At 39.8% G+C, this 26,082-nt stretch overlaps 1 protein-coding gene across 4 annotated transcripts; it reads left to right on the top strand.

Moving 5' to 3' along the window:
• On the top strand, positions 1-26,082 carry LOC145497107 (uncharacterized). Of its 4 annotated transcripts, none has more exons than XM_081476904.1 (34): positions 1-105; positions 5,959-6,649; positions 7,137-7,277; positions 7,882-8,049; positions 8,395-8,535; positions 10,175-10,326; positions 12,967-13,166; positions 13,616-14,313; positions 14,559-14,699; positions 14,946-15,113; positions 15,221-15,361; positions 15,439-15,590; positions 15,679-15,878; positions 16,328-17,025; positions 17,271-17,411; positions 17,658-17,825; positions 17,933-18,073; positions 18,151-18,302; positions 18,391-18,590; positions 19,053-19,750; positions 19,996-20,136; positions 20,367-20,534; positions 20,642-20,782; positions 20,860-21,011; positions 21,100-21,299; positions 21,754-22,451; positions 22,697-22,837; positions 23,084-23,251; positions 23,359-23,499; positions 23,577-23,728; positions 23,816-24,015; positions 24,472-25,169; positions 25,415-25,555; positions 25,786-26,082. In XM_081476904.1, exons 2-34 carry the CDS (start codon positions 5,966-5,968, stop codon positions 26,080-26,082), a joined length of 8,622 nt encoding a protein of 2,873 aa, XP_081333030.1. In that variant the 5' UTR covers positions 1-105; positions 5,959-5,965. The 4 variants fall into 4 exon arrangements, with proteins under 4 accessions (XP_081333030.1, XP_081333027.1, XP_081333028.1 ...); XM_081476901.1 differs by lacking the exon at positions 1-105 and adding an exon at positions 3,874-4,028; XM_081476902.1 differs by lacking the exon at positions 1-105 and adding an exon at positions 3,896-3,984.

The following is a 26,082-nucleotide window of genomic DNA, read 5'->3' on the forward strand; positions in this document are numbered from 1 at the left end:
TTCTTTGGATCGGTAACATTTGAATTTGCTGCTGAATTATTGCACTTACTGAATTGGAGAATATCATAAGACAATTGCTGCTGAGGTGGAGTTTCCACTAAAAAGGTTAGACAATGAAATATGCCATGATACCTTGAAACTCATGTCATGATAACTAGTCATTGCATTAGAATTCGGGTGCAAATTTAGTACAACGAGTACACTGTTAAATTAAACTGACCACAATGTTTCGAGATAGTTTTCACCAAAAGGAAAATCAAAGACCATGGGCTATTTTCACCGATTTTACAATGACCATCCATTATGTTAACAGTCACGGTGTTTTTTTTCTTATTTTGGCCACCTACAAAATCTCCTTTAAATGGAAGAAAACCTGAAAATAATAGTTTACTAAGATAGAGAAGCATCAAAGAGATAACAATAAACCATAAAGGAACAAGGATGGTCAAGGATGGCGAAGATTGACTCGGATTGTAAACGACGAATTTGAAAAATTTAGGCCATGCTAAACTTTTCAAAATGTGCAAACCGTGACTTAGCTCCTTAAGCCACACAGTCTGTACCTCCCTCCTCCGCCACATCTAAGCTGGTACAGGTACACCATTCATGATCAAATCATAACTTAAAAGTAGAATCAAAGATGGTTAGTTTAAGTATCCAGCGGATAAGTGGATACTGGAGCCGCCTCCCATTTTCGGAATTCAAACTAAACTAGAGACTTTCTTGGCCATTCTGTTTTTCGTCGACTACCGCTCACTGTCAGACTCACAAAGCATTTGGCAGCATAATTCTGCATGACTAACTAAACTACAATATTCCGGAAATTGCCAGTTAAGTATATTCATCGTACATATTTATTTTTTTCTAGTTTTTCGGACCGAACAGCTATCATCCCACCAAAATTCTATTAATAGGAAAAATTAAACAACATTACTTGATTCCAATCTAACTCAAGAGAACTAGACCCATTTGACAACAACAACCAAACAATCCTGAGTGAAATCAAGCAAAATGCAAATTCCACGGAAAGAATTTCCGAAATTCCGAAGACTGTTAGATGAGATTAAGAGAGTAACAACGTTTCAGAAACTTTGGGAACTGGCTTTGCGCGGTGAAAATCCAACAAAACGTGAGTTATGGGGTTTGTTACGTAAGCAAAAGAGGCTGTAATATTTTGTAACAACATAAAGAAAAGCTTGAACGGGGTCTAAACTTGTTACATAACAAAGAATGGCAAATATATTTGACAAATTGCCAGTATAGCTGTCAGGATGGACCATTACATTGGAAGTTGTGGAGGAGGATGGGGGGGGGGGGGGGATGCTGGGGATGCGGGTGGGAAGGCTTAGGCAATATTTCTGGGTATAGAGTTTTTCTTTTGCATTTAGGCCGTGCAGTAATCTATGTCAGTTTGTTGCGTATTTTTAGTTTGCCTTGCTCGCTTTGCACGATTTTTTGGTTGCTTTTTCTTGCGTAGGATGTTTTTTGTAACTGCACCAAAAGGGAACTCCCTTCCAGCTGTTCAGGAGAAACAGTGACAGCTAGGCTTAGATTATAATTATTTTCATGACATCGAGGACAATATATGCGGTTGCAGTTATATTACTTCAGCTGTTGTTGTCAGTGTTCCAAAATGACAACCTTTGTCAAGTGTTTTGCCTAACTTACAGTCACGTAACAGTTCGTTTGAAACGCTATCAGTAGGGGAATATTGGAAAATTACCCGACTGGGAATGACATATCATAGATTTATACATCTTTGTTTGATCACTCAGGACCAGAGTTATAGTGGCAGCTAAAAGTTGATGTGGACGTGTTAGTTACTAATAAAAACTCTGGAAAATTGCGAATATTAAAATAAGATTACATGACCGGAGCGAAATGGTAAAATAAGGAAATGGTACAACGGGAAATCGTAAGACTGAACTACAGCATGTTTGTGTGTCAGCACTGAGCATGATTCAGTTCTTGTTAAACTGATTTTCTCCATGCAGTGTATCTGTTGGACTTGTCCTATTTTGGGCTCTCTTGTTTTTAAATACTTAATTCATCACGTGCGACCGGACACCAAGTCTGTATCCTGTGGCAATTTCAACCTAGAATGTAGCCCTAGACTAAACAAAATGACTTAGTCAGTTTACCAAGAGCTCCTTCGATGTGAAAAGCGTATATTCTGTCGTGACTGGAATTTTTGAATTGGGGGATGTAAAATAAATTCCATTAGTTGAAGTTGATCGATGTAGTTTGCTCTTTATAGAGCATTATAGATGAGGAAGAATTGATGAAAGTTGTCCGTTTTCTGTTCATACTGTACTGCCTTTCCCGACTTTTCATCCTGTTGATTGCAAGATGGTTTCCGACAACGTATTTTTTTTACAAAAATGCTGTTAAAATATCAATGGTGACTGTTTATGGTGCTCGATGTGCTGAGCTAAAGCCTAGAATAGGTTAGAGTCGTATTATCAGTGAATTGAACCAACCAGACCAGTCCTGATTTCATTTTTCGATCACAACATTCTTCAATTTACTACCTCTTCAGCCATGCATGAAATAAAGGTGAGACACAATAAGAAAAAAGGCCCCCCTCATTATGCGCCAACCTTCATAAATTTAGAGAGCGAATTTGTGCACAGCTACGGAGGCCTTGATGCGAAGGTTCCTGATCCGGTTTAAATAGTCAGCTGTATTCAGCTCATTCCCTGGGCCCGCGCCTGCGCCATAACACACGTACACACGACGGAAGCTTTTTGTTATGTAATATTTTCGTGTCACACTCACTGGTTATATAACTATAAACGTGCAGTTTCACATGCGACCTTTTCACTTGACTGAAGGCAGGGGCTGCGCTAAGGCATAAACAACTGTCAAGGCTGCAGACAGGATGTTTAGACAGAAAATACGCGCATATCACGAGTTTTGCCTATGGTTTCATATTTTTATTTCGTGTGTTACTGAGTTAAAATTTCGTCCAGCTTTCAGTCTCAAAACTAGTGTTTTTACCAGTTCCGAGCCCGGAAGGATTTATTTCGTGGATAACGGCTAGAGACAAGGATGGCGTACATTCAAAAGTACTGCGCTTCCCTGACTACCACAAGATGTTGAGTCAAAAAAAAAAAAAAAAAAAAGAAAGAAAGAAAAGAAAAGAAAAAAAAAAGGACGAATAAATAGAAACCAAGTTTATATAAGAAAGGAAATAAAGAGCTATTGACTCAAAACACAAATATCAGGCTCCCTTGGGTCTAACATTAGTCCTAGCTGTTTTGGTAAAAGTAGAAATATTGGGTTCATTCTTGTTGCAAAAGATCTGACGTATCATGTGTCAACGCTTTTATTGACGGTCAGAATTTTTTGATTACACATAGTACTGTACAAGTAATTGAAAAAGTAACTTTCTTTATGAGTTACTTGGTGTCATAACACACAATCCTTTTTCAGTATAAGAGTATATTTCATAAGAGTATCGAAGCTGAAATCTGCGAAATTTAAAGGATATTTTAAGAACACACCAAAGGCTGAGGGTTTGAAAAGAATATCTGTTTTCTGTGTTGAAAAACAGTTAAATGTTTTTAACTTAACCGAGTTTAATTCTTCTTTCACTGCCGTTTCTCTGAACGGCAAAACTAGCCAAAAAGCAACAAAAACAGCACTAGCCGTATGTTCGGTGCTAATAACATTTCTAATTAAGTCATGTGAAAATCTGCAGAAAAATAAGAATATTCAGCCTCGGCCGGAAAAACAACATCCTTTTGAATTAAAAATAGTGTGCATAGACAGCTGCCGTACGCGTGACTTTCACATGCCACGTTTTTGGGAGTGGAAAATATCTACCTGATTTCCTACATGATTGACATGCATGTCCTCGAAGTCCTGGAGCTAGAAGTCCGCTGAATGAACCACAGATTATCATGCTGTACGACGTCCGACAGGGTTCGTTCAGATTTCTTTAACTTGAGTTTCGCCAGCGCGAAGACTGCCTTCCATGAGGTATTTAACACGTCAGTCGCTGTTATTATAAACTTTGCTTGGAGGTAAATCTTGAGGTGTGCGCCATGTCACGTACACAAAACAATTTCTGAGAACGGTAGCCTGTAACGAAGACTGCAGGCTCACGCGCTAGAGTTTGGGAAATTACAGTTTGTTTGGGTAAAATAAGCTTACAATTTCAGAGGTAAAACTGTTGAAACCGCGGGGAAAGGTGTGAGTGTAATTACGGTAAGGTGCATTTTTGTCTTGTAGACCGTTAATTCCCGCTGAAAAAGCATTAGCTTATTTTTATAAATGTAATTCAGTTTAAGTATCTATAGGTGTTGATACCTATTGTCGGACATTACCTATTCTCGGACACTTGGAGTTTGGAAGGAAACCTCGTCAAGCCAAATCCAGCTTATTCCTTCGATAGCAGTTCTCGCTCGTCCTGAGTCTAGCGATCGATTTTTATCCAGACCCGTTTTAGGTTTAGGGTTTCCTGAGGAAAAAGCTTGCGATTCGTATTTTACGGAGAAAATGGTGCCTTTTCCTTAAAACTAAAAAACTAGGGGGCCAAGTGACCAGGACAACCTTTGAACAGTTTATGTTGACTTTCATGTCATCTTCAACGCGAACCATTGGACCATTTCAAAAATACGTATAAAGCCACAGATCTAACAGAAGGATTTACCTTTAAGGACAGGTGTACATTGTGCATCTAGGTGTAGTAAGCGTAAGCACCGAAGAGTTTTTTTTTAATTTGAGAACGAGAACGAGAACGAGTTCGAGTGCTCCACATTACACGTTATATACCATCTCATCCTCTACCTAACGCAGCCTAACCTGAATAAACGGTCTGCAATTCGTATTTGTGGCCGTGTGGCTAGTGCAGGGTTATTCCATATTTGGGTTGACATATTCTCAGGGCTGTCATAACACCTGTTACGGCTGAGTATGCTTGATTTTCCCTTGATGCTACGGGTGAAATTCCCCGTTGTTTAGAGAATTCACCCACAAAGTAACAAATTTGCTATGGGTGTGGAGAATAAGGCTACAGGTGACTAAAAAAATAATGACAACCCTGATTCTAGTCTTATGAGTTGTATAAAATACAAAAGTAAAATAATAAATGAGTTTGATAATACTTCCGCATGACTTGTCAGTTCATGCTAGGAATGTACTTGAGCCTGCTGTTTAATAACCACACAAGAACTACTCAAAACAAAATCAGGGCACTGACAATGCAATATGAAACTATAGGCCCAACAACGTACATACATACACACTACATACATATCCACAATGTAAGGCAACATGAAAAGGCTTGGGTAATATTAGTGAGTTAAATATGAAAATTGCACTTGTACTCAATCTTGCACTAGCTGGCAGTCCAGTCTAAAGGTCCTTAGAAGTCATGGTTGTTAGTAATTGAGCATTGACGGTGCAAGCTGCTGGGGAACCCTAAGGGGTTTGGGCATGTCCCGTCAGGAAGTTGATAGTTTTAGGGGCTCCCACATTTTCTAGTCACAGAAAAATGTAAAGTATTTAGTAACTGAATTATGTTGTTCATATGTAAAAATAATAATAATAATCAGAGATTCTGCGATATTGGGGATATCCGGTCACTTCACACCATGGTTAGATTCCTCCAAGTCAGTTTGCTCCAATGCGCACATGGATTATTCCTCGTTCTTTCTTTCACTGTCAAGCCAAACTCCTTTAGCTGAGGTAATGAACTTGGCCTGTGTGAAACAATCTAACTTTTGGTTGGAGCGAACTGGCTTGGAGCACTCTAACCATTAACCCATAATCCATATTGGATTCCTTTGTCTTGCCATTTGTTCTGGTTAAAAATTTAACAAAAATCACCATCGTTTCAGATACCATGTAACAATCACAGGTCAAACCATTGGGGAAAATGGTTTGTTCAAGTGCAAGCAAACATATTTTAATCAGCATTTGTTGATAAATTCATTTTCTTTTGTTTTTCAGCTGTGTCATGGCTGAGGAAAAAAGAGTGGGGCTTCATTGGTTCCGAAAGAATCTTCGGCTTCATGACAATCCTGCATTATGTGAGGCGATAAAAGGAAGTAGTGACCTTTTGGCAGTGTATATCCTTCCACCTTTCATTCCTGATGGAAACATCTCAGCAAATCGGTGGAATTTCTTGATTGAATGCTTAGAGGACCTGGACAATGGTTTGAGAAGCCTCGGATCTCAGCTACTTGTTGTGCAAGGGTATCCAGCCCAAGTTATTCCTAAACTGCTGCAGAATTTACAGATTAACAAGTTAACTTTTGAAACTGAAAGTGAGCCATTTGGGAAACAGCGAGATGCTGTTATTACTCACTTAGCTGAAAGTGCTGGTGTGAAGGTTGTTTCATGTACCTCTCACTCCTTGTATGACATTGAGCAAGTTATCAAGGCAAATGACAACAAAGCTCCAGTATTTTTTGGTGACTTCCTTGATGTTATTTCTACCATTGGTCCACCAGAACCACCAGTAGAATCAGTGAATAAACACATGGTTTCATCCCTGGTACATGGCGGAGACAGTTTTAAGGACTTCAATATACCATTAGTTGAAGATCTTGGAATTGAAAAATCCAAGGTGACATGCAGAGGGACATGGCATGGGGGAGAGACTGAGGCATTGAAAAAACTTGATGCAGTTTTTCAAGAGGTATTTGATAGCTTTTGAATGCCTTATAATTTTTTGTGAAGTACAAATGTAGCTGTGCTATAATTAAATTCCTAGTTTAAATTGTGCCCTCTATTAGAGCCTCTTGTGCACGAAGTACTTGACATGTGAATTAAGTTCCTTATTTTCTATTTCCTCAGAATATTCAGCCTCTAGAATAGTGAAATCATCAACTAAATGAAATAGCATATACTCTAGCTGACATCAAGAGAGCAGAGGTCTTTCCTTTTTTCAGCCAAACAAAAACTAAGAAGAGTAATAAGCAACAGATTGTAAAATTCTATAGATCTAACATGAAAAACTATAGGTCACAGCTATGATTTCCTCTGTTTAACTTTTATTAAATCAATCCATAATGTGTATAAGAAGGCAATAGTTCTCCCTATGCAGAACATTTAATATACACTCCACCTGTAACCATAACTTTAATGACACCATTTTAATTTTTTGTGTTGTTTGTGATCTGCAGATGGTTGACTGTGGTTTTCAAATCAAGTCTGCCCATGATGCATTTTTCCACAGCTTCCAAGACAAGTTGAGTCCTTTCCTCAGATTTGGTTGCCTCTCCCCACGGACAGTTTACCATGCACTGTCAGAAGTGTATCAAAACGTAGGTGTACTAGTCTAGTAATTCTTGAACAGTCCCATCATGCAATATATTTTTTTTATTAGTGATCAAATTATGAATACATTTGAGTCACAATAATTCACCACATGACCCACATAACAGACACATAAAGTAAAGTAAAGTAAAGCAAAGCAAAGCAGCGCAGCGCAAGGCAAAGCAAAGTAAGAGTTTACTTGTTCACACAGTTGTCACCATCAAGACTACCATTGCATTGCTAAAAAAATATCAAGTTCACTGAAGTATAATTAAAAAGACAAATCCCAACATTTCTTTTGTTTTAGCAGTGAAAAGCTCACCAAATCTGCTGTTTTCAGCCATTTTTGCCAATGCAACTTTAACTTCATGCTGAAAAATGTTAAGCTAAGCTGCCCATATTTTCCAGTGCATATAGTCACAGAACGTATGTACACTAGATATGTCTATTTTATGGGCAAACTTTCAGTAGTACATTATCTGCAGCATAAACATGATTTGGGATTCCTCTTTGTTAAACAACTGATTTTTCTGGGAGTATAATTTATTTAGCACCTATGTTTGAATGCACATTAAAGAGGAGTCCTAACTGACTTTGTGTTCCGTGTTGTAGGCTAAACATTGTGCGCCTCCTTTGTCACTTTTTGATTCACTGCTTTGGAGAGACTTCTATTTCACGATTGGTAGCAAAAATCCCACTTTGCACCAAATGATGAATAACCCGCTGTGCTTAGAAATCGAGTGGGAAGACAATGCCTTTGCTGTGGAACAGTGGAAAAAGGTATATTTGTGGCTAAAGGTTTAGGATTGTTACTAAATGAATCTACAATGTAGAACTTGGCCTCATGATCAATAGATTTTTGTCTTTCCATTTATTGTCTCACAATTCCTGTTTTAAAACATGTTTGTAACTTACCCATGCAAATACATGTATCCTGAAATGTAGCTCAGACAGTAACTGCATCTTGTTTTTCATCAGCTGGTAGTATACTACTTGCTGAAGATTCATGGGTAACAAAACATCCTTGGTATATCCATGTTTAAGTGTTAAGAAGTAGATACTTTAATGTATTAATACCAGGATGATCAGTGGCAGTGGTTCATGATTCTATTCGTGTCTTGATAGGGTGCTACAGGTTTCCCTTTTATTGATGCCATAATGCGGCAGCTGCATCAGGAAGGTTGGATTTCTGATTTTGCACGACAAATTGTGGGTTCTTTTCTCACAAGAGGATGCCTGTGGATCTGTTGGGAGGAAGGATTTAAGGTAATGCCAAAACGTTTTTTTCTGTCGGTTTTGTCTCTCTTCCTCTTAGCGGATTGATTTGCCCTGTGGGCCACTACATTTCAGTTTGCTATGCCCCCAATTAAATATTGCTTGCCTGTTTGAAATACAGAATCCAGTATGGCAGATTGAATATGACAATTGGAGGATGACCAGTAATAAAGAATGATTAGATTTTGAATTAAGCCATGCTTCCAACTTATGGTTTCACTCATCTTCCAGTCTTAAGTTTTCAAGTAATTCCTGACTGGAAATTATCATTTACATGTATCAAGCTGACGTTTTCACTTGGACTCACAAGACTATTAAGGCTAATTTGGCTTTCCCACTGAGTGGGCCATCAAACTTGTATTTTCACAAGAGAAAAATTTACCTGCCCCAGGCAGTGCGACCCAGGTTTTTTTCCTGCCCTGGGTAATCAATAACACATAGGCTGTTAAGGCCAAATAAATATAAATGAGTCCATGCTTCTCAAAATCAGCTGGCCTCAGTCGACAAATGCTGATTAAAATCAGCTGGCCTCCTCAGGAGGTTTCTACTGTCTCCTTCCAGTGGGAAAATATATTGTGATTATGATGAAACTCATGGCATGCCATCTGACAGGGTGCATAAAAAATAGCAAATTATGCAGAAAACAAACTGGATTATGCAGAAAAATTTCAACAGTTGACAAAATTGATAATAACTCCTTCCGAAGGCACCAAACAACAGTGAAATGAAGAACACTTCAAAGTCTTGCCCACAATTTAAACTCTGATAGACTGCACATCATTTTCTCCAACTTTGACATTTACTTGATTTTTTCCTGGTATTTTTTGACAAGTATTTATTCATTTACACAGTTTTTCTGTAGCATTTTAGCTCACTTTGCATGCAGAATTTGTTGTCACGTTCATGGAATGTCCCAAGCTTAGTAACCAGGCATTTTTCATGGAAACTAGTTTCCAGGCTCTTCGCTTAAAGAAGGTTGGAACACCTTGTGGTTAAAAATTTGTCACAAATGAACTGGCGTGTTTTCGCGTCTGTTTTAGGAGAAAAACTACTTCAAAATAATCAATCTCTTCGGAACTTTTGCTTGAGGGGTTGTAAGGCAGCTGTTTTATCGCTGTGTCACAATTTTTCTGTCCTATGTGGAAAAAAGCTCTGATTATGCAGAGGATGTGGATGTTAACAAATTATGTGGACCTGCACGTCTGGATTCTGTCAGATGCCCTGTCATGGCATCCTTGAGCATTGAAATTTTTCCAGGGAAGGATACCCTGAAACCCTGCTACAGGCCCACACCCTAAAGACACTTGAAAGCGTGCCTTTGGAACCCAAACTGCCTCCAACTTTCATATAACCTGCTCCAGGTAAACGTTTGAGTGGCTCAGTGTGATACATGTGTGCTAAAGACATGCAGTCTAAATGCAAATCTGCATTGGAGGTGCTATTGCTTTGCCACATCATAACAAAACTCACAAATCAGAACACAGGTTGTTGAAATGACAGTCACCAAATAGAAAAGAAAAAAAAAAAAATAAATCAAAGAAATACAGAAACAGCCATTGGAGGATGACCACTCTATGTAAACTGAAGATGTACATGGTATTGTGTAGTTTACATATCATTGGTTTAATAGGTGTTTGGGGAGCTCCAGCTAGATGCAGAGTGGAGCATAAATGCAGGAAGTTGGTTGTCACTGTCTGGAAGCACTTTTGGCCAAGACACACTTCCTTTCATCTGTCCAGGAGACCTGGCAAAAAAGATTGATCCCACTGGAGAATATATCAGGTATACAAAGGGAACCCCTTTACTACTTAAAACAGAATTATAACCCAGTTTCTCAAGAAAATTCAGTTAAATACTCAGAGACCATTGCTTGTTATTGTTTGGTGCCTTTTGGAGGCAGGAAGATTATTTTAGATGACGTAGTTATTTAATTTATTCTTTTTATGTAAAATAAGCATCTCAACAAGTAGTGCTGGTGGTCTTTCAACTCTTCTTGAGACACCTCCAGTGTCTTTAGAGATCAAGTAATTTTCAGAGAATCTTTGCTGTTCCAAGAATGCCTGTTTTCTTAACTGGTTCCACAGAGAGTTTCACTCCAATCTTGTCCAAGTGTGTTCCTACCATATTTACCCGTGTATAAGTCGACCTTTCATGACCTAAAAATCAGTCTGAAAATTCGCCTTCAACTTATACATGGGTCAAAACTTGAGATCCAAGCATTAGTTAAATAATTAGCATAATAATTGTCTTTCAGTGTTAACAAACATGTAATAAATGGCAGCACAGTTTACAACGTACGTTCGCTTAGTGATCTGTTTCTCTATATCAGAGCTCCAAGTTGAAATGCATCAACATTTGTCCGCTAAATGTTAACCTGAATGTTGTAGATACTCACTGGCTCAATTTTGTCATAAAGAACCAATATTTTTCCTGTAAATAAAGCTGTAAAGCCGCTTGAAGAAAACATCCTTCGTGCATCGAACTTCTCTGCTTAGTAACCTGGCAGGATATGGTCTCGAGCGTGCGTGAGGACTTCTGTTTGTTACACGCGCGTGTTCTGACAATCAAGTATGGTTGGTAGGTGGTTTTTTTTCTTGCTACGTGAGTGGACCAATTAAACTGCTGTTGGTAAGTTAGATGTTTGGTTTCTTATGAACGTTGCTAGTGTTGGAAAGATCTTTTGTTTTTGGTTATGCACGAGGACCAATTAAAGTACTGTTGGTAAGTTCTTTTGTGTTGTTAGCTTTCAGTAACTAGACAAAGACCAATCAAAATGCTTCTTATCGATAGAAACAAACTCACTTGTTAACGTGTTCATCATTTCTAACAAGGTCTTGACCGCGTTGCATCAACTGTTTACGAAAATGTCTTCCAAGCGAATGAAGTACACTGCGTTGCTAAACTGGATAAAACGCTCGTGTACATGCCATAATAAGCTTACTAAAACTTTACGTTGAAACTTGCTGTGATTTGTTCACATATCCGTAGTAGCTGAAAGAAAATCCTAAGAAATACAAAATAAGTTTTCCAAGAAATTCTTACCTGGAAAATAAGAAAATCTAGTTTTTGGCCTCAAAAATTGGGGGTCGACTTATACACGGGATCGACTAATACACAGGTAAATATGGTAATTCTTTTGGAACTGTCCCTAGTGCGCCAATCACGACAGGTATTATTTCAGTTTTTACTTTCCATACTGTATCTTCCTCATCTTTCTAACAAGCTCTTGATACTTCTCTATCTCCCTCTTTCCTTCAGTTCTATCCTGCAGTCCCGTGGGATTGATATGTGTATTATCTGACAGAGTTGCTTTTCTTCGTCTAACTCTACTAAAATTGTTTTCAAAATGTGCTTTATTTTCAAAATTGTTTTTAAAATGTGTTTTCAAAATCTTTTAGCATTTAAAAACGCTAAAAGATTTTGAAAACACATTTAAAAAAGAGAAGGAGAAGGCATGATGTCATTTATGTACCACATCTCGTTGATGTGACTGTTGGGCAGTGAACCCGGCATCAACACTTGAGTGAAGACCGTTATTCAACCATTGGGAAACACCTTGAAACACAGCATGGCAACAACAGAACAAAGACTGACCGCCTTCTCAAAGGTCTGAGGAAATGTAACAGCAAGTTTGATTGCTTAGTCTACGAGATGTTGTACATAAACAACATCAAACCTTCCCTTGACACGCAAACAGACTCCATTTGTGCCAAACTGTTTACCTGACTCTATTGTACATTGTTTTTCGTTATTGTGTTTCTTACCTTGGGAGTTATACCCATATGACCCGCAAATATTTTATATATTTTTTCATATTTTATATATTTGTATTGCACCGTATACTTTTTCGCTTTTTAACTTGATAATGGAGTAACTTAGTGCTGAAGCATTATTCACTTTTTTTAAATGTTTAACTTCTTGATCAATTCATTTTGTTTATCTCTCCTGATGACACTAGTAGATCAGGACTTATTACATGACCAGTCTGAATACTATTATAGTAATTATTATAATTATTATTTTTGTTATTATATATTATTATTATTTAAATTATTACATTATGTATCATTATTTTGTTAAAAATATTATTTTCCCTTGACATATCTGAAGTACCCAGACTAATGCAGGTGACTTTAACCTAGGTGATGCCCATTCTTACAGGTTTGCATTTACTCTACACTGACAAAACAAATCTTTCTCAACTGAAACGAAATAAAATTTGGTGTGCTTGGCTCATATCTTCCACATAAATCTAAAGCACCTTTTTTGGTATTCAACGCATTTTACGAGAATGGGGTTTGTAACCATAAGAAATAGCGTCTAGGAATAGCAAGAATTACATTTTGGAAAAGTAGTGGTCATTATTGGAAAATAAGCACTAAATTCTAGAACTACTCTCTGACACCATTATTTTTACTGTAGAAAATATGTGCCTGAAGTACAGAATTTAACCACTGAGTACTTGTTTGAGCCATGGAAAGCTCCTGAATCTGTGCAACAAGCTGCTACATGTTTGGTCGGTAAAGACTATCCTTTACCACTTGTGGACTACAAAGAGCAAAGGAGAGTTTGTGTGCAGAGGCTGAAAGAGCTGGCTCATAGTATTGGTGCTGATATTCCTGGTAAATAGTACACCTGTTTGGAATATTGCTGCCAGCATTATTCAGCTGTCCGATATTACAGATATATCAGTGCCTTTGAAAATTTTGAATCAAGTTGATTGCTTAGTAATAGCATCTTTTTATGATAGATATGCAAGATGACTGGATAGGAAATGAGAATACAAATTCTAAAATAAGACAGTTTCTCGTACTATAGTAACTAAAAAGAGAAGGTTAACGCCAAACAGAAAATCCATGTGTTATGGGAAGGTTAAAAAAGTAGCATAAGATTGAAGAGTTACCTTGAGCTCAGAATTCTCCAATATTTGTGTGAAGATGGTTAAGTAAAGTTAGTTTCCTATTGATGCTGAATACTTGACAAGTGGAGGGTATTTGAGTGTGGAAAAATGCTGAGAAGATATATGGCTGTTAAGCTGTTGGATTTGTTTGTTTGTTTTGTTTTGTTGCAGTGGAGCAAAGAACATACACTAGTTTGCACTTGTTTAGAAAAGACCTGAGACTCCATGACAACCCTACATTGCGTACCTGTTTGGAAGGTAGTGGCACATTCTACCCTGTGTACGTCTTGGACACTGCAGCTGCGAGGCAAGGCAAGATCTCTGCAAACCGCTGGAATTTTTTGCTGGAGAGCCTGAGAGATCTGGATAGTCAGTTGGCTAGGCTGGGATCGCACCTGTTTGTTGTGCGTGGCAGGGATGTGGAGGTGCTGCCAAAGCTCTTGTCAGAGTGGGGAGTAACGCGCCTTAGTTTTGAAAGTGATGGAGAGCCATTTGGAGCTCAGAGAGATGCTGTGATTCGACACATAGCCGAGGAAGCAGGAGTTGAAGTGTTAAGCAAAACATCACACACACTGTACGAGCCAGGTCAGATTATACATGGCAATCAGGGTGATATACCTATGCTGTTCAAGGAGTTTGTGAGAATTGTAGAAGAGAACAAGCTAGGTGTACCCAATCCAGTCAAAGAGGTGGACAGACGATTGGTAGGGTGCTGTGTGACACCAGTAGCTGTTGACCACCAGGCTAAGTATGGAATTCCTGAATTGAGTGAATTAGGCGTGAAAGACATCCGATGTGTGACAAGTGCAGCATTGTGGAGAGGAGGAGAACAAGAAGCACTGAGGAGACTTATCCTTCTGGAGCAAGAGGTAAGCTATGATAAGAGGAATTGCAATATGGAAAGTGTTTTAAAGTTGGGTATCACTTTGTCAGACTTGAAGGCCTCAGTGTTCATCACAGATACATGTTTGGTTCAGACGGACTGGGGATACAATGTAGATATAGAAATTTTACCAGTGTTTAATTAACATGCATATATGAAGGGATTGATAGTGTCTGTCAATTAAAGAGAGTTTCCATTGTTATGCTGATTATCTGTTGGATTATTTTTCAGCTGGCCAAAAATGACTTTGAAGAAGTAGCACTGAGTGCAGAAACCATGCCATCATCTCCCACCCACCTAAGCCCTTACCTACGATTTGGATGTCTGTCACCCAGAGTGATGTGGCATCGGCTGAATGATTGTTATGGAAAGGTGGGTATCTTAGTTAAAAGATGGAAGTGAAGTTGGTGTTAGTAAAGCAGAATGAACTGGAAAGTTTTGTGGAATTCAATGTTGTTTTGGTGCTGCACAATGTAAGAGGTTTACTTTGCAGACAAAGAGTCACAGCAAAATACATTCACTAAATGAGTGTTGCAGATGTTGCCAAATTTTGAGTCTTGATATAAGGGGTTTCTTTTGTTGAAAGAAGTCACAAGTAAAAGTTTATTTTTCCTACAGGCAAAGGGAGAAGCTCCGCCTGTGTCATTTCATGAACCACTTCTACTACGAGAGTTTTTCTTCACCATGGCTAGTGCCAACCCAGGTTTGCATAAGATGGACAACAACCCTATGTCTGTTCAGTATCCTTGGGAAGAAAATGCTGAGGGTCTCCAGAGGTGGAAGAACGTAAGTGCTAGCTGTGGCAAATGCGCGTTGGACATTACCATTTTGTTTAGTCAACAATTTTTGGGGTGAGTCTAATGCTGTATTTGAACGTCTTGTGTCTCTTTCAGGGTACCACTGGATTTCCATGGATTGATGCAGTAATGCGTCAGTTGCGGATAGAGGGTTGGATTCCTCATGTAGCACGTCAGGCTGTTGGATGTTTCTTGACCAGGGGATGCCTTTGGGTTAACTGGGAAGAGGGATACAAGGTAGATAAAGAGCGACTAGAAGTGGTTTCATTTGTAACATAACAGCAGCAGTAAGGATTAAAATGTGTTTATTGTAGGTTTTTGACGAGCTTCAGTTGGATGCAGAGTGGAGTCTGAATGTAGGCAACTGGCTGTGGCTGTCAGGAAGCACTTTTGTGAAAGAGCATGTACCTTGGTTCTGTCCAGTGGAGGTTGGAAGAAAGGTTGATCCCACTGGTGAATATGTGAGGTAAGTACATTTGTAGTTGCAAGGTTGTGTTTTGAAAAGGTAAACATATGAAAAAGGTTTTTACTATGTCCTGAAAACTGTGTTGCAGAAAATTTGTACCAGAAGTCAAAGGTTTGCCCACAGACTACTTGTTTGAACCGTGGAAAGCTCCTGAATCTGTGCAACAAGCTGCTAGATGTGTGGTGGGTAGAGACTATCCTTTACCACTTGTGGACCACAAAGAGCAGAGGAGAGTTTGCGTACAGAGGCTGAAAGAGCTGGCTCATAGTATTGGTGCTGATATTCCTGGTAAATAGTACAGCTGTTTGGAGTATTGCTGCCAGCATTATTCAGCTGTCCGATATTACAGATATATCAGTGCCTTTGAAAATTTTGAATCAAGTTGATTGCTTAGTAATAGCATCTTTTTATGTTAGATATTCAAGATGACTGGATAGGAAATGAGAATACAAATTCTAAAATAAGACAGTTTCTCGTACTATAGTAACTAAAAAGAGAAGGTTAACGCCAAACAGAAAATCCATGTGTTATGGGAAGGTTAAAAAAGTAGCATAAGATTGAAGAGTTACCTTGAGCTCAGAATTCTCCAATATTTGTGTGAAGATGGTTAAGTAAAGTTAGTTTCCTATTGATGCTGAATACTTGACAAGTGGAGGGTATTTGAGTGTGGAAAAATGCTGAGAAGATATATGGCTGTTAAGCTGTTGGATTTGTTTGTTTGTTTTGTTTTGTTGCAGTGGAGCAAAGAACATACACTAGTTTGCACTTGTTTAGAAAAGACCTGAGACTCCATGACAACCCTACATTGCGTACCTGTTTGGAAGGTAGTGGCACATTCTACCCTGTGTACGTCTTGGACACTGCAGCTGCGAGGCAAGGCAAGATCTCTGCAAACCGCTGGAATTTTTTGCTGGAGAGCCTGAGAGATCTGGATAGTCAGTTGGCTAGGCTGGGATCGCACCTGTTTGTTGTGCGTGGCAGGGATGTGGAGGTGCTGCCAAAGCTCTTGTCAGAGTGGGGAGTAACGCGCCTTAGTTTTGAAAGTGATGGAGAGCCATTTGGAGCTCAGAGAGATGCTGTGATTCGACACATAGCCGAGGAAGCAGGAGTTGAAGTGTTAAGCAAAACATCACACACACTGTACGAGCCAGGTCAGATTATACATGGCAATCAGGGTGATATACCTATGCTGTTCAAGGAGTTTGTGAGAATTGTAGAAGAGAACAAGCTAGGTGTACCCAATCCAGTCAAAGAGGTGGACAGACGATTGGTAGGGTGCTGTGTGACACCAGTAGCTGTTGACCACCAGGCTAAGTATGGAATTCCTGAATTGAGTGAATTAGGCGTGAAAGACATCCGATGTGTGACAAGTGCAGCATTGTGGAGAGGAGGAGAACAAGAAGCACTGAGGAGACTTATCCTTCTGGAGCAAGAGGTAAGCTATGATAAGAGGAATTGCAATATGGAAAGTGTTTTAAAGTTGGGTATCACTTTGTCAGACTTGAAGGCCTCAGTGTTCATCACAGATACATGTTTGGTTCAGACGGACTGGGGATACAATGTAGATATAGAAATTTTACCAGTGTTTAATTAACATGCATATATGAAGGGATTGATAGTGTCTGTCAATTAAAGAGAGTTTCCATTGTTATGCTGATTATCTGTTGGATTATTTTTCAGCTGGCCAAAAATGACTTTGAAGAAGTAGCACTGAGTGCAGAAACCATGCCATCATCTCCCACCCACCTAAGCCCTTACCTACGATTTGGATGTCTGTCACCCAGAGTGATGTGGCATCGGCTGAATGATTGTTATGGAAAGGTGGGTATCTTAGTTAAAAGATGGAAGTGAAGTTGGTGTTAGTAAAGCAGAATGAACTGGAAAGTTTTGTGGAATTCAATGTTGTTTTGGTGCTGCACAATGTAAGAGGTTTACTTTGCAGACAAAGAGTCACAGCAAAATACATTCACTAAATGAGTGTTGCAGATGTTGCCAAATTTTGAGTCTTGATATAAGGGGTTTCTTTTGTTGAAAGAAGTCACAAGTAAAAGTTTATTTTTCCTACAGGCAAAGGGAGAAGCTCCGCCTGTGTCATTTCATGAACCACTTCTACTACGAGAGTTTTTCTTCACCATGGCTAGTGCCAACCCAGGTTTGCATAAGATGGACAACAACCCTATGTCTGTTCAGTATCCTTGGGAAGAAAATGCTGAGGGTCTCCAGAGGTGGAAGAACGTAAGTGCTAGCTGTGGCAAATGCGCGTTGGACATTACCATTTTGTTTAGTCAACAATTTTTGGGGTGAGTCTAATGCTGTATTTGAACGTCTTGTGTCTCTTTCAGGGTACCACTGGATTTCCATGGATTGATGCAGTAATGCGTCAGTTGCGGATAGAGGGTTGGATTCCTCATGTAGCACGTCAGGCTGTTGGATGTTTCTTGACCAGGGGATGCCTTTGGGTTAACTGGGAAGAGGGATACAAGGTAGATAAAGAGCGACTAGAAGTGGTTTCATTTGTAACATAACAGCAGCAGTAAGGATTAAAATGTGTTTATTGTAGGTTTTTGACGAGCTTCAGTTGGATGCAGAGTGGAGTCTGAATGTAGGCAACTGGCTGTGGCTGTCAGGAAGCACTTTTGTGAAAGAGCATGTACCTTGGTTCTGTCCAGTGGAGGTTGGAAGAAAGGTTGATCCCACTGGTGAATATGTGAGGTAAGTACATTTGTAGTTGCAAGGTTGTGTTTTGAAAAGGTAAACATATGAAAAAGGTTTTTACTATGTCCTGAAAACTGTGTTGCAGAAAATTTGTACCAGAAGTCAAAGGTTTGCCCACAGACTACTTGTTTGAACCGTGGAAAGCTCCTGAATCTGTGCAACAAGCTGCTAGATGTGTGGTGGGTAGAGACTATCCTTTACCACTTGTGGACCACAAAGAGCAGAGGAGAGTTTGCGTACAGAGGCTGAAAGAGCTGGCTCATAGTATTGGTGCTGATATTCCTGGTAAATAGTACAGCTGTTTGGAGTATTGCTGCCAGCATTATTCAGCTGTCTGATATTACGGATATATTGTCGTGTTTGAAAATTTTGAATCAAGTAGATTTCTTAGTAACAGCGTGTTTTAATGTTAGATATTCAAGATGACTGGATCGGAAATGAGAATACAAATTCTAAAATAAGACAGTTTCTCTTACTATAGAAAGCAAAACAAGGGACGTTTAAGCCAAGCAGAAATTCCATGTGTTATAGGAGGCTAAAAAATTAACATAGGATTAAAGAGTTATCTTGAGCTCAGAATTCTTCAATATTAATTTTGAATTAAGATCGTTAAGTAAAGTTAGTTTGCTATTTATGCTGAATACTTGACAAGTGGAGGGTATTTCATTATGGAAAAATGCTGAGAAGATATATGGCTGTTAAGCTGTTAAGCTGTTGGATTTGTTTGTTTGTTTTGTTTTGTTGCAGTGGAGCAAAGAACACACACTAGTCTGCACTTGTTTAGAAAAGACCTGAGACTCCATGACAACCCTACATTGCGTGCCTGTTTGGAAGGTAGTGGCACATTCTACCCTGTGTACATTTTGGACATTGCAGCTGCGAGGCAAGGCAAGATCTCTGCAAACCGCTGGAATTTTTTGCTGGAGAGCCTGAGAGATCTGGATAGTCAGTTGGCTAGGCTGGGATCGCACCTGTTTGTTGTGCGTGGCAGGGATATGGAGGTGCTGCCAAAGCTCTTGTCAGATTGGGGAGTAACGCGCCTTAGTTTTGAAAGTGATGGAGAGCCATTTGGAGCTCAGAGAGATGCTGTGATTCGACACATAGCCGAGGAAGCAGGAGTTGAAGTGTTGAGCAAAACATCACACACGCTGTTCGAGCTAGGTCAGATTATACATGGCAATCAGGGTAATATACCTATGCTGTTCAAGGAGTTTGTGAGAATTGTAGAAGAGAACAAGCTAGGTGTACCCAATCCAGTCAAAGAGGTGGACAGACGATTGGTAGGGTGTTGTGTGACACCAGTAGCTGTTGACCACCAGGCTAAGTATGGAATTCCTGAATTGAGTGAATTAGGCGTGAAAGACATCCGATGTGTGACAAGTGCAGCATTGTGGAGAGGAGGAGAACAAGAAGCACTGAGGAGACTTATCCTTCTGGAGCAAGAGGTAAGCTATGATAAGAGGCATTGCAATATGGAAGGTACTTTAAAGTTGGGTATCACTTTGTCAGACTTGAAGGCCACAGTGTTCATGACAGGTACATGTTTGGTTCAGACGGACTGGAGATACAATGTAGATATAGAAATTTTAGCAGTGTTTAATTAACATACGTGTATAAAGGGATTGATAGTGTCTGTCAATTAAAGAAAGTTTCCATTGTTATGCTGATTATCTGTTGGATTATTTTTCAGCTGGCCAAAAATGACTTTGAAGAAGTAGCACTGAGTGCAGAAACCATGCCATCATCTCCTACCCACCTAAGCCCTTACCTACGATTTGGATGTCTGTCACCCAGAGTGATGTGGCATCGGCTGGATGATTGTTATGGAAAGGTGGGTATCTCACTTAAAAGATGGAAGTGAAGTTGGTGTTAGTAAAGCAGAATGAACTGGAGAGTTTTGTGTAATGAAATGTGTTTTTGGTGCTGCACAATGTAGGAGATTTACGTTGCAGACAAAAAGTCACAGCAAAATACATTCACAAAATGAGTGTTGCAGATGTGCAGATAAGTTTTTTGTTGTTGTTGAAAGAAGTCACAAGTAAAAGTTTATTTTTCCTACAGGCAAAGGGAGAAGCTCCACCTGTGTCATTTCATGAACCACTTCTACTACGAGAGTTTTTCTTCACCATGGCTAGTGCCAACCCAGGTTTGCATAAGATGGACAACAACCCTATGTCTGTTCAGTATCCTTGGGAAGAAAATGCTGAGGGTCTCCAGAGGTGGAAGAACGTAAGTGCTAGCTGTGGCAAATGCGCGTTGGACATTACCATTTTGTTTAGTCAACAATTTTTGGGGTGAGTCTAATGCTGTATTTGAACGTCTTGTGTCTCTTTCAGGGTACCACTGGATTTCCATGGATTGATGCAGTAATGCGTCAGTTGCGGATAGAGGGTTGGATTCCTCATGTAGCACGTCAGGCTGTTGGATGTTTCTTGACCAGGGGATGCCTTTGGGTTAACTGGGAAGAGGGATACAAGGTAGATAAAGAGCGACTAGAAGTGGTTTCATTTGTAACATAACAGCAGCAGTAAGGATTAAAATGTGTTTATTGTAGGTTTTTGACGAGCTTCAGTTGGATGCAGAGTGGAGTCTGAATGTAGGCAACTGGCTGTGGCTGTCAGGAAGCACTTTTGTGAAAGAGCATGTACCTTGGTTCTGTCCAGTGGAGGTTGGAAGAAAGGTTGATCCCACTGGTGAATATGTGAGGTAAGTACATTTGTAGTTGCAAGGTTGTGTTTTGAAAAGGTAAACATATGAAAAAGGTTTTTACTATGTCCTGAAAACTGTGTTGCAGAAAATTTGTACCAGAAGTCAAAGGTTTGCCCACAGAATACTTGTTTGAACCGTGGAAAGCTCCTGAATCTGTGCAACAAGCTGCTAGATGTGTGGTGGGTAGAGACTATCCTTTACCACTTGTGGACCACAAAGAGCAGAGGAGAGTTTGTGTGCAGAGGCTGAAAGAGCTGGCTCATAGTATTGGTGCTGATATTCCTGGTAAATAGTATACCTGTTTGGAGTATTGCTGCCACCATTATTCAGCTGTCGGAAATTTTAGATGTATTATGGAGTTTGAAATTTTGGAATCAAGTGGATTTCTTAGTAATAGCGTGTTTTGATGTTAGATATTCAAGATGGGTGGTAGGAAATGAGAATACAAAACCTAAAATAAGACAGTTTTCTTGTACTATAGAAACTAAAAAGAGGGACGTTTAAGCAAAGCATAAATTCCATGTGTTATGCAAAGTGTGAAAAATTAGCATTAGATTAAAGAGTTATCTGGAGCTCAATTCTCCAATATTTGTGTGAAGATGGTTAAGTAAAGTTAGTTTGCTATTGATGCTGAATACTTGAGAAGTGGAGGGTATTGTAGTACGGAAAAATGCTGAGAAGATATACATGTATGACTGTTAAGGTTTTTGATTTGTTTGTTTGTTTTGTTTTGTTGCAGTGGAGCAAAGAACACACACTAGTCTGCACTTGTTTAGAAAAGACCTGAGACTCCATGACAACCCTACACTGCGTGCCTGTTTGGAAGGTAGTGGCACATTCTACCCTGTGTACGTCTTGGACACTGCTGCTGCGAGGCAAGGCAAGATCTCTGCAAACCGCTGGAATTTTTTGCTGGAGAGCCTGAGAGATCTGGATAGTCAGTTGGCTAGGCTGGGATCACACCTGTTTGTTGTGCGTGGCAGGGATGTGGAGGTGCTGCCAAAGCTCTTGTTAGAGTGGGGAGTCACGCGCCTTAGTTTTGAAAGTGATGGAGAGCCATTTGGAGCTCAGAGAGATGCTGTGATTCGACACATAGCCGAGGAAGCAGGAGTTGAAGTGTTAAGCAAAACATCACACACGCTGTTCGAGCTAGGTCAGATTATACATGGCAATCAGGGTAATATACCTATGCTGTTCAAGGAGTTTGTGAGAATTGTAGAAGAGAACAAGCTAGGTGTACCCAATCCAGTCAAAGAGGTGGACAGACAATTGGTAGGGTGTTGTGTGACACCAGTAGCTGTTGACCACCAGGCTAAGTATGGAATTCCTGAATTGAGTGAATTAGGCGTGAAAGACATCCGATGTGTGACAAGTGCAGCATTGTGGAGAGGAGGAGAACAAGAAGCACTGAGGAGACTTATCCTTCTGGAGCAAGAGGTAAGCTATGATAAGAGGCATTGCAATATGGAAGGTATTTTAAAGTTGGGTATCACTTTGTCAGACTTGTAGGCCACAGTGTTCATGACAGGTACATGTTTGGTTCAGACGGACTGGGGATACGATGTAGATATAGGAATTTTAGTGGTGTTTAATTAACATACATATATGAAGGGATTGATAGTGTCTGTCAATTAAAGAGAGTTTCCATTGTTATGCTGATTATCTGTTGGATTATTTTTCAGCTGGCCAAAAATGACTTTGAAGAAGTAGCACTGAGTGCAGAAACCATGCCATCATCTCCCACCCACCTAAGCCCTTACCTACGATTTGGATGTCTGTCACCCAGAGTGATGTGGCATCGGCTGGATGATTGTTATGGAAAGGTGGGTATCTTAGTTAAAAGATGGAAGTGCAGTTGGTGTTAGTAAAGCAGAATGAACTGGAAAGTTTTGTGGAATTCAATGTTGTTTTGGTGCTGCACAATGTAAGAGGTTTACGTTGCAGATAAAGAGTCACAGCAAAATACATTCACAAAATGAGTGTTGCAGATGTTGCCAAATTTTGAGTCTTGATATAAGGGGTTTCTTTTGTTGAAAGAAGTCACAAGTAAAAGTTTATTTTTCCTACAGGCAAAGGGAGAAGCTCCGCCTGTGTCATTTCATGAACCACTTCTACTACGAGAGTTTTTCTTCACCATGGCTAGTGCCAACCCAGGTTTGCATAAGATGGACAACAACCCTATGTCTGTTCAGTATCCTTGGGAAGAAAATGCTGAGGGTCTCCAGAGGTGGAAGAAGGTAAGTGCTAGCTGTGGCAAATGCGCGTTGGACATTACCATTTTGTTTAGTCAACAATTTTTGGGGTGAGGCTAAGGCTGTATTTGAACGTCTTGTGTCTCTTTCAGGGTACCACTGGATTTCCATGGATTGATGCAGTAATGCGTCAGTTGCGGATAGAGGGTTGGATTCCTCATGTAGCACGTCAGGCTGTTGGATGTTTCTTGACCAGGGGATGCCTTTGGGTTAACTGGGAAGAGGGATACAAGGTAGATAAGGAGTGACTAGAAGTGGTTTCATTTGTAACATAACAGCAGCAGTAAGGATTAAAATGTGTTTATTGTAGGTTTTTGACGAGCTTCAGTTGGATGCAGAGTGGAGTCTGAATGTAGGCAACTGGCTGTGGCTGTCGGGAAGCACTTTTGTGAAAGAGCATGTACCTTGGTTCTGTCCAGTGGAGGTTGGAAGAAAGGTTGATCCCACTGGTGAATATGTGAGGTAAGTACATTTGTAGTTGCAAGGTTGTGTTTTGAAAAGGTAAACATATGAAAAGGTTTTTACTATGTCCTGAAAACTGTGTTGCAGAAAATTTGTACCAGAAGTCAAAGGCTTGCCCACAAGCTACTTGTTTGAACCGTGGAAAGCTCCTGAATCTGTGCAACAAGCTGCTAGATGTGTGGTGGGTAGAGACTATCCTTTACCACTTGTGGACCACAAAGAGCAGAGGAGAGTTTGTGTGCAGAGGCTGAAAGAGCTGGCTCATAGTATTGGTGCTGATATTCCTGGTAAATAGTACAGCTGTTTGGAGTATTGCTGCCAGCATTATTCAGCTGTCTGATATTACGGATATATTGTCGTGTTTGAAAATTTTGAATCAAGTAGATTTCTTAGTAACAGCGTGTTTTAATGTTAGATATTCAAAATGACTGGATCAGAAATGAGAATACAAATTCTAAAATAAGACAGTTTCTCTTACTATAGAAAGCAAAACAAGGGACGTTTAAGCCAAGCAGAAATTCCATGTGTTATAGGAGGCTAAAAAAAATTAACATAGGATTAAAGAGCTATCTTGAGCTCAGAATTCTTCAATATTAATTTTGTATTAAGATCGTTAAATAAAGTTAGTTTGCTATTTATGCTGAATACTTGAGAAGTGGAGGGTATTGTAGTATGGAAAAATGCTGAGCAGATATATGGCTGTTAAGCTGTTGGATTTGTTTGTTTGTTTTGTTTTGTTGCAGTGGAGCAAAGAACACACACTAGTCTGCACTTGTTTAGAAAAGACCTGAGACTCCATGACAACCCTACATTGCGTGCCTGTTTGGAAGGTAGTGGCACATTCTACCCTGTGTACATTTTGGACATTGCAGCTGCAAGGCAAGGCAAGATCTCTGCAAACCGCTGGAATTTTTTGCTGGAGAGCCTGAGAGATCTGGATAGTCAGTTGGCTAGGCTGGGATCGCACCTGTTTGTTGTGCGTGGCAGGGATATGGAGGTGCTGCCAAAGCTCTTGTCAGATTGGGGAGTAACGCGCCTTAGTTTTGAAAGTGATGGAGAGCCATTTGGAGCTCAGAGAGATGCTGTGATTCGACACATAGCCGAGGAAGCAGGAGTTGAAGTGTTGAGCAAAACATCACACACGTTGTACGAGCCAGGTCAGATTATACATGGCAATCAGGGTAATATACCTATGCTGTTCAAGGAGTTTGTGAGAATTGTAGAAGAGAACAAGCTAGGTGTACCCAATCCAGTCAAAGAGGTGGACAGACGATTGGTAGGGTGTTGTGTGACACCAGTAGCTGTTGACCACCAGGCTAAGTATGGAATTCCTGAATTGAGTGAATTAGGCGTGAAAGACATCCGATGTGTGACAAGTGCAGCATTGTGGAGAGGAGGAGAACAAGAAGCACTGAGGAGACTTATCCTTCTGGAGCAAGAGGTAAGCTATGATAAGAGGCATTGCAATATGGAAGGTACTTTAAAGTTGGGTATCACTTTGTCAGACTTGTAGGCCACAGTGGTCATGACAGATACATGTTTGGTTCAGACAGACTGGGGATACAATGTAGATATAGAAATTTTAGCAGTGTTTAATTAACATACGTGTATAAAGGGATTGATAGTGTCTGTCAATTAAAGAAAGTTTCCATTGTTATGCTGATTATCTGTTGGATTATTTTTCAGCTGGCCAAAAATGACTTTGAAGAAGTAGCACTGAGTGCAGAAACCATGCCATCATCTCCCACCCACCTGAGCCCTTACCTACGATTTGGATGTCTGTCACCCAGAGTGATGTGGCATCGGCTGGATGATTGTTATGGAAAGGTGGGTATCTCACTTAAAAGATGGAAGTGAAGTTGGTGTTAGTAAAGCAGAATGAACTGGAAAGTTTTGTGTAATTGAATGTGTTTTTGGTGCTGTAGAATGTAGGAGAGTTACGTTGCAGATAAAGAGTCACAGCAAAATACATTCACAAAATGAGTGTTGCAGATGTGCAGATAAGTTTTTTGTTGTTGTTGAAAGAAGTCACAAGTAAAAGTTTATTTTTCCTACAGGCAAAGGGAGAAGCTCCACCTGTGTCATTTCATGAACCACTTCTACTACGAGAGTTTTTCTTCACCATGGCTAGTGCCAACCCAGGTTTGCATAAGATGGACAACAACCCTATGTCTGTTCAGTATCCTTGGGAAGAAAATGCTGAGGGTCTCCAGAGGTGGAAGAAGGTAAGTGCTAGCTGTGGCAAATGTGCGTTGTTACCATTTTGGGTAGTCAACAATTTTTGGGGGGAGTTTAAGACTGTATTTGAACGTCTTGTGTCTCTTTCAGGGTACCACTGGATTTCCATGGATTGA

Source organism: Orbicella franksi, chromosome 9 (genome assembly GCF_964199315.1).
Source record: "Orbicella franksi chromosome 9, jaOrbFran1.1, whole genome shotgun sequence".
NCBI classification, from domain to species: domain Eukaryota; kingdom Metazoa; phylum Cnidaria; class Anthozoa; order Scleractinia; family Merulinidae; genus Orbicella; species Orbicella franksi.

Excerpts from the sequence above, each read along its gene's own strand:
- LOC145497107 (XM_081476901.1), top strand. The coding sequence starts at position 3,889 with ATGAACCACAGATTATCATGCTGTACGACGTCCGACAGGGTTCGTTCA. Across the intron at positions 15,362-15,438 it reads ACTGGGAAGAGGGATACAAG|GTTTTTGACGAGCTTCAGTT; the intron begins GTAGATAAAGAG and ends TGTTTATTGTAG. Across the intron at positions 23,500-23,576 it reads ACTGGGAAGAGGGATACAAG|GTTTTTGACGAGCTTCAGTT; the intron begins GTAGATAAGGAG and ends TGTTTATTGTAG.